Source organism: Lepidochelys kempii, chromosome 13, assembly GCF_965140285.1.
Source record: "Lepidochelys kempii isolate rLepKem1 chromosome 13, rLepKem1.hap1, whole genome shotgun sequence".
NCBI lineage: Eukaryota > Metazoa > Chordata > Testudines > Cheloniidae > Lepidochelys > Lepidochelys kempii.
The window spans coordinates 2099022-2113054 of NC_136392.1; the positions used below are offsets into that span (position 1 = coordinate 2099022).

Here is a 14033-nt window from a genome sequence, read left to right on the forward strand (position 1 = left end):
TCAGGGAGATAAGCCCTTTCCCGCTTGGCCAAAAGAGAACTGGCATGGCTTACCCCACTCTCTAGGACTGGGGTGGGCAAACTTTTTGGCCCCAGAGCCACATCGGGGTTGCACAACTGTATGGCGGGCCAGGTAGGGAAGGCTGTGCCTCCTCAAACAGCCTGGCTTCCACCTCCATCCACCCCTTCCCACCCCCCCTCAGAACCCCTGACCCATCCAACCCCCCCTGCTCCTTGACCCCTGACTGCCCCCTCCCAGGACCCCCTGCTCCTATCCAACTCCCCCTGCTCCCTGATTGCCTCCCCCCAGAACCTCCACACCATCCAACCCCCCCCTGCTCCTTAACCCCTGACGCTGCCCAAGAGGAGCCGCGGGCCAAAGCCCTGCCCACGTGGCGGCATGGCTGCAGGGGAGGGAGGACAGCGGGGGAAGAGCCGTGGGCTAGCCTCCCCGACCAGGAGCTCAGGGGCCAGGCAGGACAGTCCTGCAGGCCACTGTAGCTTGCCCACCTCTGCTCTAGGAATACATCATCTGCCACTTCAACCTCCCAGGGTATAAAAACATTTGCCAACAGGAAAATAAGGCATCACCAGTCCTCATCACTGGGTACAACAAATGAGTAGCCATTGCTCATCCTCAATCCAGGGCTAAAAGAAATCCTCACAAGATGAAAGACAAGTGTAAATTGTTCTTTAAATCTGCATGGAATCTACCTCAGTACTATCAGTCAATGACTCTGTCTTCCCTGCATTCACATACTCAAACTTCTCATAGCTCCCTAGAAGACCATGTTAGCCTGGGTAGGTGTTAATAGCTAAGGACCTGAATCTTCTTTGTTCTTCAGCCTGTGTTGTACTTTTCACCAGTTCTCTACACTCACTTTGTGTAGATGTAGATGGAGACACAAGATGCCAGGCAGTGGAGAATTATGTCTCCTTGTTGTATGTCTCCATTGTACATATTGCACATAGCTGGAGACATAATATAGAAAATACCTCATCTTTATGACTACAATGTGCAAAAGCAAACAACAAAAATACAAAGTTTATGCTGCTCCTTGATGCATGTATATTTTTAACATATCTTGCAGTTAGTTTCCTTTTTTGTTCATCTTGAAGATATGTCTTTGCTCATGTGATATGTAGCACTGTAACGTAAGGAGCATGATGAACACAAACAAGAGGAGTGTTTCTTTAGCAATAACTATTTAGAAATTCCTGTCCAATCATGTGAGTTTCTAATGCTTTAGAGAGCAGAAGGTTCACCAATTATAATTTATATATAGTTCTTTTTGTAACAGCCTTCTCTAGGGGCTTCGCTCTCTAAAAAACAGTTCAGAAAAACAGTTAAAACTTCTAATTAGTATCACGGGCTTTAAGAAAAATAAGGGAAAAGTCTTCAGTCAGGCCAGACCAAATTCTCTGGCAGAGAATTCACAGCCAGGAGCAAAGGCTTCTAGATGACCACAAACATCCCTATGAAGAGAAGTCAAGCTGTAACTGATAAAGTACTACTGGCTTCTTATCCACTTCAGAGTGAGGAACAATGTGGATATGATCACCTCAGCTAGGTGTTTAAGATGCTTGGTAGATAACCGTGTGGGTGTGGTAATAACGCTTCTACTCACATGACAAGAATACTAAGTGGACAGCTAACTAATTTTAAACACATTTCTTATCACCACCATTTCCCAGCACAGTACTGTGTTTTTTTTTACTTTCTCTTGTTTCTGTTAAAAAAAAATTGTCCAGTCGTATAGAAATACTGATTTTAATTAAACTGTGATAAATGTTAAGGTAAACTCAGGGCATTGATCTTTTTTCTTTTCCATAAGAAAAGCAGTAAACTGTTTAGACAAGGCAGAGTTTTGATTTTTCACACTTTGGTACTGGGCCCATTTTACAGAAAACATGAATTATTGCAACACAACAAAAATACAAGCTTGTCGTGATTTTAAAAGATCACCCACAAAAGTTTTGACATTAAAATCCTTAGTCTAAAAAAAATAGCACCAATGAGAGTAAAAGGCTTTTAAGAATCATTAAAATAGAATTCCTGAAATGCAGCTCTCTCCTTAAAACATTTGTATAAACACGTAATAAAAGGCAGATTTCACAGGGAAAAAATATTTTGCGGAAAATTACAATTTTTCATGTAAATTTAATGCCAAGACAACTCTTATTCCTCTTTTCCTTATCTTTGTTTGCTTTCCAAATCTTCTGCATTGTATTTATTAATTTTTCTTTTGATGAGGAAGGGAAGGATATAAAAACTGGGATAGAGAATTCAAAGATGAAGCTGAGTTGAGGTTGTGTGTGTTAATTCAGTCTGAAAAAAGGTCAAAGGCTAAAATAAATGGAGGACTCACATGAGGATTTTGTAATCTTCTTGTCTCATTTGAATTTAAAGTCTCAATTCTGCCATGAGCTCCATGTGGGCAGACTCCTGCAAACATGCAAAACTTTGTTCTTCTCTGTCGGGTTTTGCGGTCCACCCACTTGGAGCTCAGGGACTATAAAATGCTTTCACATTACAGTAAACTAGGGCTGGGATGAGGAATTAGTGTTCTAATCCAGATCCAGAATAGGTTTAGGGTTCAGAGTTTAGCTTTTGTTTCAAGAGTTTCAGACGAGGTAGGCATGCAAATGCATGTGGAGTTACTCCAACTTTGCACACAGAGGCACCCAATTAGCCAGCTGCATGTGCATTAATGCATGCAGACTTGTCAGTTGCATGCTCACTTGAGAAGAGCATTTTGAACACCTGCATCACTTGAAAATCTGGCCCCATGTGTCTCCTGAGTCGCATCTATGTAGTTTATGGGCGTGCAATGAAGAAGGGAGATGATAGGCTGCTTCTTGTCCCTGAGTTGCTTAGAAAGAATGGAGGTAGCACATAGGAGAGCGCTGTTTTGGAATCAGTGCATTCTCAAGTGGATGTCACCTGGGAACAGCTAACTGACAGGGTTTCCAAGTGCAACTGGGGAGGAAGTGCCAAGCAGGACTGAGAGGAGAGCATTACTCAGTCTCTCCTCTGTGGGAAAACCCCTGTCTCCCATGGCTCTGACCTGCTTCCCCCTGCTGTCAGTTCCCAGCTGACTCTGGGCGTCAAGAGGAGGCAGGCTGCAGCTGCGGCTGGAGGTGGGAAACAATCTGCACGTAGATCAAAAACAGCTCAACACAGGGTAAGCGACACCATGAGAGGAGTAGGAAACATGAGAGTTTTCATCCACTGGAGATGATGCCCTCTTCTAGGACCTGGGAAGGAAATGCACAGGGGTCTCCTGGGGCAGAAGGAGCAGAGATAGGGATGCTCTCATTTCTCATGGATCCCTGTTAAAGTGGAGGCTGCCCTTTAGGAACACTGCTGAGCACAATGCAGAAAGACTTCTGTTTGCCCAGCTTTTCACACAGCCTGCAAGACTGTATGAGGGGGCAGGCAGATGTTTACTTGGCATAGGAGACAGAGGCTTCTCTTAATTTAGAAAAGCAAGAGATGCTTGAAGGCTGCGGAAAAAATGGAAGCCCTTCCAACTACTATCCAGAGTCCATTGGTCTGTCTAGTGCTCGATCCTTTTCTTAGATGCAATGGCATTTGCTTTCAGTCAAATCAGATATAGCAACACTTAATGCAATTCAGCAAAGCACTTCTATAAGCACATGCATACTATTAAGCATGGGCATAAAAAGTGCTTCACTTCACTGGGGCCACTGTTTTGAGTGAAGAACAGAGCTAGGAGAGGACAGAGGAGCTGAAGTCCTGGACTGTTTCAAAAGCATGGCAGTATGCACATGAGGGTGCCACTTTTAGGAGAAGCTCTGCGGGGAAAAAAGTCTGACTTCCCTATCAAAGGGTCCTGCGCCATTAGTAGATCTATCAGAGAGACTGTTCATCATGGTATATGTACAATATGCAAGCGAGCCCTACACACTGGCTTGCCCGGCCCATGATTAATGTATTTGATGGTGAAATCTTTGAGTCTAGGCTTTATCCAATTCAGGATCCAGCAAACGCCAGTCAGTCTTGGGAGTTTCTTTCAACGTTTCAAATGTTTGTTTTTTCCAGTAAAGGCAGGAAGTAAGGTGAGACCCTCAGCAAGGCGCTGGGGCAGCAGGTCTGCCATAGCCACCATCACGACGGCTGGACCTGATTGGGACGTTCCTTTCTCAGAGCATGGCAGTGGATTAGACAGGAAGGTTCCCGTGGCGCTAGATCCATATTTAATTGTTCAGCCTGAAGCCAGATTTTCAACCCTGGTCAAACCCAACTCAGCAAAGGGCATCATCCACTTCACAATGGGTAGCTGACTGCACCTGCCAAGGCCGGGGCCATGCACACAACTGGTGCTGGTGGAGGCCCACCTGTCCCACCTGTTTTGCACACCGTTTTGTGCCTGTGGGCGGGCAAAGATCAGAGTAAAAATGTGACCCTCTATGCTTCTTAACAGACATTAGCTACATGTGCAGGGATGGCAGATGAGATAAGAACAGTGAGACTCTGTCTGATAGACCGTATAATAAAAACTGACTCTCCCGGGGGAGGGCGAGGGGTGTTGAGCGTTTACTCCATGGCAGGAGGGTTTCCTATTCTGTTAACACGGGCCTGCTCCAGCCCCACTGTAGTCAGCAGGAAAAGCACCACTGACTAACCCGGGAGAAGAATCAGGCCAAAGCCCAGGGCAAAATTCCTAGGGTGAAATTTTGGCTGCACTGAAGTCAATGGAAGTCTTGCCATGGACTTCAAAGGGCCAGGATTTCACTCCTGGAGACTTAGTGGGATCAGGATTGAGCAGCACTGTGTTGGCAACACTGTCCAGGTTTATAAAACAGTTAATAAAAATAAAGTTTTGCGGTTTTTAAAAAAAACCAGCATTGAACAAGATCGCTGCCCCTTCCTGCCCATTTCAGCACATTCGTTTGCAAAACGTTAAGAGAACATTTTCCTTTTCGACTTGGAGCCCAAACCCTCCAGAAACTGATGAATGTTTTACCTTTCTAGCTGTTCAGCAGTTCTTAATGTAAAAATTAAAAGAATGTTTTAAAAAGGAAGGAGTGAATATTGGTAAAACTACAGCCAAACACAAACAACAACATTTCGTTAGCTCTAACTAGAACAGTCATTCTATCACCTCACAGTTCAGTTTCAGCTACATTCAGGTCTAGGAATTTCCACATTCTCATGTAATGCCTTAAAGCAGCAACAAAAGTTTAAACACAAAATTAAACTTTAACAAATAAAAAAAATGTAAAAAGCGATTTGGTTCTTGTATCCCGCTTGTTCGTTCAGTAACCTGACAGGGTTCTTTATACCTGTGGCTACCGTTCTGATTTCTTAGCAACTGTTTTGAGAGGCTGGTTTGTCTTCACAAAAGCTTTGTTTCTACCTATTTCAAGTTTGGTTGCAGCACGCCAGCCAGGGGCTTTCACCACCCAGCCTCTGAATTGCTACTTTTCAATTGTACAGTAAAATGGAATGATTAATGCTCTGTGTCTCATCCACCATACCTACGCTCTCCTGGCTGGGGTAAGCTAGCTTCTGTGTTTGGTATTTTCTAAAGAGCGTTGTCTTCTGTCCCTTTGAAAAAGTCACCCTAACAGGTTCTTTGGTTAAAGAAAGTTTCCTACACTCTCCCTACAGGGCCACACTTCCTTCCCAAAGCGTGTGGCTCGGGGGACCATTTCCTACCAAGTAATGGAGCTTGTGGGCCATTCTCTTCCTTCCCTCTCCCACACAGGCAGTTGAGCTAGTGCATCTTTACCAGAAGAGACAAAGGAATCCCTGCTATTCACAGGCAAAATAATCCTTGAGCGGGGCAAACAGGTGCCGAATGACCGGGACGCTCCACGATCTCCCGAGTAGCTTCTGACGTGCTCCACGCCCCATGTTGGACACATCCGTGTAGTGAAGGGGGAAGCCAAAAATCCTGCAGGGGGAAGGAAGAGAGGAGAAGCTTTTAGAACAGCCGTTACACTTTGATGATGTCTTGTCCTTGTAGTCACTGGGTTATTCCTGAGGGCCAGAACCCTGACCCTGTGCATCGCCCAAGGCACTGGGCTTTGTGCATGAGTTCTCTGGGTGTTCCAGCGGAGGGATTCCCTCACCCACAGACGGTGAGCAACTGTACAGCTCCTGGACTGGAGGAGTTTTGGCCTGTGGCTCTTTGCAGTAGCACACATGTAGTCCATGCTCTCACCTATGCCCACTTCTGTGTTGTCCTGGAGACAGCACCCCCCTACCCTGTATGACACACAGTTGGTGTGGAGTGCCCTTGCATAGCATCACGGCATTATTTCTACACAGATGTCTCATGTGCTGGTCACTATGTTGTCTCACTAAGGGGCACATTTCCACAGGGATGAGGCCCAGACCCCCACTCTGTGGGCACAGTCTCTGCCTACTGTCTCTGCACTGGAAGTATAGGTGAGAGTCCTCAAGCATCTCTCTGATTTGTGCCCACAGTTCCATTTTAGGTACATGTTACGCTCACATTAAAGAAGCCCCCTCCTCCGTTTTACAAATCTGGTCCCAAGACCCTGACCCTGCTCTCACTGACGCCAATGGGAGTATTAGGGTATTTACTTCACATTTAGGACAGTGTTCCATATATGCTACATATTTTTTCTTTCCTGTAGAGATCTGTATCCTGAAAAATCACTTCTGCCCCCATCTGTAAAAGCTTGTCTAGTCTCATGATTCTGGTATGGCTTTTATGTTTCCACATGGCTATCACACACTTCCATACTCATGGTTTTCACAAACCTAACTCAGGTTTATGGGTTTTTTCAGCTTCCATTCAGGTGCTGAAATCTAGTGACCCACGCTACTGTTGGAGTACTTTTCCTTCCATTCATCTATGATCTTGGTTCTCTTGTATTACTGAAAGGCAGAGATAATCTCTCTTCTCTGAAGCCCAGCAACAGGCTCTTGTCATACGGAAAAGCCGATGTGCCGACAGTCAGGTGAAATGCAGTGACCGTGCTGCACTTGACTGAAGTGCAGTAATGTATTTATCTGAATGGCGATCTCTAGTATTATTATTTATTATTACTGCTGTCCACTGAAACACGAGGCAAGTGAATGTGTCCAATCACTTGCCTGAAGAGCTCAGACAGATGTGTCGGGCACTGGAGAATCACTGCGCAACGTGGAAACCAGTTTCCACAAGAACTGAACTTTGGAATCCCCCTGAACTAAAGAACAAAGCGCGTTCCACCATCACATGCCTGGACTAATTCCGCTGAGAGAACCCCCACAGCAGAGCCCAGCTGTTCTGGCTGAAGAGACCCTGGATGCTCTGATTAACAAATTCCCCTTTCCTGGGGTGCCAGCTTTATTTAAAACATAACCAGGGAAGGGGAAATAAAAGAACCAGACGACACACCCAAGACCTCTCTGCCCAGGGATCAGGACTGGGGGCTCTTTCAGTCATTAAACTGCAGCAAGCAACAGCAAGAGGGAAGCCTACAGAGTCCACAAACCATTGAGAAGTCCCCCTTGTTGGCTCCCTGGGCCATCGCCCTTAGTGACAAGCCAGAAAGCCTGCAGTGTAAACTCCTAGGCCCCTTCCAAGGAGGGTCAACAGATTCTGCTTCTTGCTAAGGAACTGCCAGGTTAGAAAAGGCCACCTCCTATGCCTACTGCACACATTTCTCCAGTGTATGCTGTAGAAGTATTTCCTTTCCAGGAACCAGTTTAAGGCAGGGGGCTTCTAGAGTACAGCCTCACCCTCTTGGAGTCTCACCCTGAAGAGCCAGTGAACTCCATCACAGACTCCCATGGAAAGAGCTGGCAGATGCATGCAGCGCCTCCTACAGATCTTTAAGGGCTTGGCCAGACGGACCCTGCTACTGTGCACTAAAAGTTCCATAGACCCTTTGATCTGAATAGCAGTAGGTCAGTGCGCTCCACGGTACTTTTTGTTCACACTAAAAAGACCCACATGGCCAGTCAGTGCACGGCAGGCTGAAGCGCTGTGGATTTACACCCCAGCCTGCCGTGCACTGACTCTCCCTATAGACATGCCCTAGGCGTGTGGTTCTACCTAATCCCCACCTTTTTTTTCCTCTCCCATCCCTCCACCTCTCTCTGAGTCACCCCTTGGTAGTGACGCTCACCTTTCTAACTCAGTGCACCACAAATTGTCTTCTTTCCCATTCATGAGCACTGGGAGCTGCATGCTTCTCCCCTGCCTGAGGGAGTTGGATTTAGTCGTTATGGTTTGCACTTTCCTCAGCTGAAGAACAAAACAACAAGAGTTGACGTGAACTTCTGGGCTTAGTCTTAGGGATCAGATGAATGTTCTGTGGGCTATCCTGCAAAGATCTCGTCCTGAGACCAGGGCTGATCTACGCAGGGAATGATAAAAGGAGGGAGCAGGGATTTTGCATGCCAGCATTTTTAGTATTTGCACCAATATGCATCAGATGCCAGCAACGGATTCTGCAACCACCGGTAAGTCACCTCTGAAGAGAAGTGGTTGCACTCGCAGAAGAGGGTATTTGTAAAAAAAAGTATATGGAAATAGATGGAGCTACTTTTACCTGAGCAGTGAAATCCATAGCTCTCAAGAATTAAAAATATCTATAGAGAGATCCAGAGGGAGAGCAGCAATTTGTGGCTCCTGTAGGAATAGCGTTGGCATGTTGGGAACAAGGAAAAGTAGCAGGCCAGGGTTTGTGCCCATTAATCAGGACTGTGCCATATGGCATTAAGTCCCCACAGTTACAGCCAAACACTCAGCTTTGGGCCTCATTTGTACATTCTCATTTTTGTGTGGACAATACCTCAACAGAAAGCCCCTATGAACAAGACAGAAGCCCAGCATCATCTGTCTCACCAGATCCACAGAGCAGAACAGAGGGGAAGGTAAGGGAGGTGTGGGGGAGGGAGGGAGAGAGAGGTTGGAACCACAGAGAAATCCCTCATTAGGGTTGAAATGAGAGAGAATATCCACAAGTCCAGGAGAAAGCAGAGAATCCTTGAGAGTAAATCAACTAGAGCGTCCACCAGAAAGGACATCCCTTATTATAGCATGCAGTATTATGCGACGGAGCCCCAGGAGGTGCCTGCGTCCCGAGTAAGTGCTATTCGTGGCAAGCTGAGAAATACCAGACTGCCCCAAGGAAGAAAAGGGAAAGGGTTGAACAGCAAGTCTTACCTTTGCTATCCTACTGTACTCCAGGCAGTCCTGAAGCTCAACTCTATCAGTCCTGGAAGCTACCAGAGGCCTGAGAACAGGCAAAGCTCATTACACTCTACAATTAACTCTGTTCTCTAGTCCTTCATCAAGCTTTTCTTTTGTGCAAAATTCATTGCGTCCTCTGCTGTAGCAGGGAATGCGGCATCATTTAAAGAAAAGGTGAAAATCAAATGTAATCCCAGACTGCAAGTCAAGTGGGTGAAAATAAAGCCTCACCATTATCATTTCATACACATGAACACCCTTTGTGAAAGCCCCACACAGCCCTGCTCAGCATAAGCAAGCTTTACGCAAAAGAGGCAACAGACTCCAGAAACCTCCCAAAAGAGAGAAGAACCAAGCAAGGTCATGGGGGAAGCATGACATTAATGGCTGGCCGGGGCTTCTGGTTTTGTTCTTTAATTATAGTTGTAAGAAGTGGGAAATATTTATGACGTTACAAAAAAAAAAACAACACACCAAGAGATCAGTGGAGTTTTTCTTGGATTCTTTCAAAGACAGTGTGACCGTTAGAGATCTACTTGTGAAGGGGAATAACCTGCACAACAAGTCTGGCAACCGATTACTAGGATTTGTGCACATTCTTTTTGTGCCATACCTAGCAACTGTATCCCTGGCTTGTTGTATCATTTCATTTCCCACCTTAAAATGGCAGGCACAGGTGAGGAGAGAGGTCGTGAGACTCCTTTTTCCTACAATGTCAATGAGGGATGGAAACCAAACCTCCACCAGCTTGAGAAATATAAACAGAAAAATGAGTGTTCCAGTGGTAAAGCCCACTGATGCTCAAACGCTGATTCACATTTCTTGACTACTTAAGAGGCTTTAATGAACATGCCTATTTATTAGATGGTGCAAGAGCATATAATCTATTTACAAATATCTCCTAATCACATCCCCAAAGTACGGAGCTCTGGGCTCAGATATCAATTCACTTTGAACCGCAGCGTTCTTTAAAGGAGGGTAACAACTGAGTGCTTCTTCCAAGAGAACAAATAAGCTGTTTCCTTCAAATATAGGACCACGCAGGAACCCAGCCGAAAGGCTGCTTTCACTGCTCCTGTCCTTTGGGACTTTAGAATCTTCCACTACACACAGCGAATCCTTGGGATGTACCAGACACAGATGTCACTTGTGTTGCCCACTCCCCCACTCTATCCCTTTCCGAAGTGCTGTGGCTTCCTTACCTGTAAAGCAGAATGGAGCTACAGCTTACAGAATTGAGCTGTTATCCCTTCCCTTCCTGCAATGTGCTGCCAGCTGTCTGAATACACAGATCCTAGGTCGTCTGTGAATCTCTCTCATACTAAGCTTTCCAGAGAGGAACAGTGCCTCTCTCCCTCTCCAGACCATACCTGCCTCTTCAACCACATTATAACGACATTGTACATGCCCTTGTTCAACTTCATTGGCTGGGGTCAGCCATATTACAAAACCAACCACACCCCTTTACAGGCTGCTAGTGCTGTCTCCCTGCAGAGTTCACTTGTTTCAGGTAATGTACAATAGTTATGCAATTTACAGTGGCTGCCCCTATCCATCAGACACATCATGATGTGATCAGAAATGATTAAAGGGTCAGGGAATGATCCATAATAATACAATTATGGTGAGTCATTGACAGTCTCTCTCTCTCTCTCTCAACAGTCTGAAGGAAACATTTTTTAAAAATTATAGCAGAAGTGATGAGAGAGACACGGTGAGGCAGGTAATATCTTTATCTTTTATTGAACCAACGTCTGTTGAGGAGAGAGACAAGCTCGTCCAATGAAAGGTATTACATCACCCACCTTGTTTTTCTAGTACCCTGCGACCAACATGGCTACAACTACACTGCGACAATTGTAGGGTTTTATCCTGTTACAACTGTTGTGGATACCTGACCATTTTAAATTAATAGAAGCAGGTCAAGTAGCAACAACAGCTAGTACAGTCAGCCTCATTTAATCAGCTGTTGTTCAGAGGCACAGGTTCTAAATTGGGACATGTGGCTGGTAACTCATTTTCTGCAATGCTCTCAATAGGTTTTCATGGGTAACATTTTCAAGAGTGCCTAAGTCCCATTTTCAAAAGCCCCTTAGGATCCCACGTCTCATTAAAAGTCAATGGGACTTGACTCCTAAGTGCCCATCAATTTGGAAAATGGGATTCAGTCACTTGAAAATTTGACCCCAAACCCACCTCCGTGGGACACCACTAAGACCTCATGCTTTAATTTCTATGCTCAGTTACAAACACGTTAAAGTGCAACTACAGTTTTCAAAATGCAGATGTAACAGAAGCCAAGCAACTGCCCTTTCACTTTCCAAATGCCTATTTCCATCAGGTGCAGCTTTAACTATTTATAACTCCTAAAAGTATTGGCAATTAAAGTGCAATCAAGCATATAAAGTTCAGAAATCCATGAGGGATTCCATTGGTTTATTTTCGTCGGTATTTTCTTACTGAGTATTTTGATGTGTGAAAATTCCACCTGCCGTTGCTAGGAATCTCTGGTTAACAAGGTCACGATTAGCATCATTTTATTTAATTGCAATGTAATTGTATTATAACTTTTTCCTGTGAATTTGGTGATGGTGAAAGGGGCTGGACAGAAGGCTCAGGGAGGGTGGAGCCTCTGTCCTGTAGCTTTCTGAGGATGAACAGACTGCAACAATGCCAGCTTTCCCCATGTTGCCCTGCAAATGGGCCTTACTACGGCCCTGGATGGACCATCTCTGGGACGGAGAGTTTAGTTTGAGCTCTACGGTCCTTCCAAACCCTTGTTCCCTTATGCTGAGGCTGTCAGCAGGGGGAAGGCCAGTCAGTGCCACTCACAGTGGTGGGTTTTGGTCCATAGGGAACTGGAGTGTCAGTGTCCTTCTAAAAAGGCAATTGTGCATGTGGGTTTACAAACACTGAACTGGTATCTGTAGAAGCAAGGTCTCCACCTGGTGGAAACAGGGTAGTGTTTTGCTTAAGAGAACTGGGTACATTTATCACAATGTCTGTTAAACGTATCAAACCCAGAGTGCTGACCGTATCCCAATCTCACAGCACTAAGCAAGGGAAACCAAGTGCCCTGTGTGGCGGCAGAGGGGAATTCAGATTACCCACTGTCCTGTCAGCTGTACTAGAGTTTGCTGGAGCAACCCATTAGGATGGAGGATAACGAGTTTGAAATTCCTAGTACAGCTCCAGCAAACTGCACGAAGGGCCTGAGCCGGTGCGCCCTGCTATCCAGGGAAGGGTCCCATTGACTTCAATAGGCTTTGGATCAGGCCCAAACTCTACAATTTTTCCAGATTCACATAATTGCTAACGGTAAGTGCAATGCAGAAACAGAACCATTGTTACGACGAAGATAACAGAGCTCTGCAAAGGGCTGTGGGGTGGCAGGATAGTGAGTCTCTTTGGCTCCCAGGAGCTGCACGTGGTGCCGAGGAGAAAAGAACCGGGAGAGCTTCACAAACAGAAGAGTTACCTGTTCATCCCAGGCAGATTGCCCCAGAAATAGCGCGCTCTGTGTGCAGCTGATACCTTGATGGCATCGATCATAACAGGGTTGCACTGCATTCCAAGAGAGAAAAAGGGAAAAGATTAAAGAGAAGCAGCTGTGACCAGCATAAACCGCACCACCCAGCACTAACTGCAGCCACCTCCAGCAGCGTTCCAAATCAACTCACTGCACAGAGATGGCTGGCGAACTGCCCTGCTCCTCAGGTAACCAGTGAACAAGGGCTTAAAAGGCCGTCTGTCTAGGACCTTAAATTTCCAAGCGCTGCCGCGGCATCCTCCAGCTCCCTGAAGTCCTGTGTGCCAGTGGCCAGGGCTGGAGCAGCATCCTCCAGCTCCCTGAAGCCAATGCCCAGCATGGGAAGTGCATTCTCTGCTACATACAATTTTAAAAACTCAGTAGATCCTCTCAGAGGGAGCCAGCATAAATGTCTGTCTGTTCTGCGTGCGTACAGGGCCCAGCGCATTGGGGTCCTGATCCAGAATCAGGAATCCTAGGCGCCAATGCAATACAAATGAATAACAATGACACATGTTGATCAAATTCCAGTGTCTCACTGTTCATTACTTTGGGTCAGGGACAGAATTATCCTCCTAGGCAGAGACTCTTACAAGACGCAATAGACGGGCTGCAAATGATGCCACAGAAGTTGCAGCCTTCTCTGTAGCACCGTCTTTGTTGTTGTGAGAGTTAATGCTTTGCACTTCCCTAAAACCTTCCAACTGGAAATATCAAAGCACTTTACACTAATCAACGGCAGCTCACAATCCTCCTGCCAGGCTGCTAAGAACTATTAATCCCATTTTACAGATGAGAAAACTGAGGTACAGAGAGGGGAAGCCATTTGCCCAAGGTCAGAGAGGAAATCTGAAGCAGAGCCAGAAATAAAACCTATATCCTCCAATTTCCAGCTCTGTTCATCATCCTCTAGAACATCCTTCCTCCCCAATTGTTTTGTTTGAGCTTTTTAACCTCAGGTCCCTATACAACCACCGCCCATACATATTCTTACAACCCAGCTTCATCCCAGGATGCAAGAGCCTGCCCGTTCTAGGCCCTTGTCTGCAGAGCAGGAACGCAGGGAATGGTCTGCAGTGACTCCTACCTCCAAAAATCGAGAAATGTCCCTTTTATCATTGACTCTCATGGCCACGACATTCTCAAACATCCAGAAGAAGGGTCGCTCTTCCCCTGCCTTGGGACGTGCGTAATTGAGGAGATGATAGAACTCGAAGAACAGCCTCCCAGTTCCCTCTGTAATAGGGAACGTATAAGATTGTGAGGGCTTACCCCAGCCCAGAAAGAAGAGAGAGACTCCCGTCTCCCGGAAGAGCGATG

At 45.9% G+C, this 14033-nt stretch overlaps 1 protein-coding gene across 4 annotated transcripts in view; it reads right to left on the bottom strand.

The window, feature by feature from the left end:
* Positions 1-1798: 1798 nt before the first annotated feature.
* DNMT3B (DNA methyltransferase 3 beta) overlaps positions 1799-14033 on the bottom strand; it is a 47357-nt gene continuing 35122 nt past the window's right edge. For 3 of the 4 annotated variants that reach the window (XM_078848307.1, XM_078848305.1, XM_073308758.2), the window contains 3 exons: positions 13801-13949; positions 12663-12748; positions 8615-9227 (listed from right to left, as the gene is read on the bottom strand). In XM_078848307.1, coding sequence (XP_078704433.1) covers positions 8990-9227; positions 12663-12748; positions 13801-13949 — 473 coding nt within the window. In that variant the 3' untranslated portion in view covers positions 8615-8989. Of the gene's footprint in view, positions 5924-8614; positions 9228-12662; positions 12749-13800; positions 13950-14033 lie in introns of those variants that run through there. The other variant, XM_078848306.1, reaches the window with a different exon arrangement.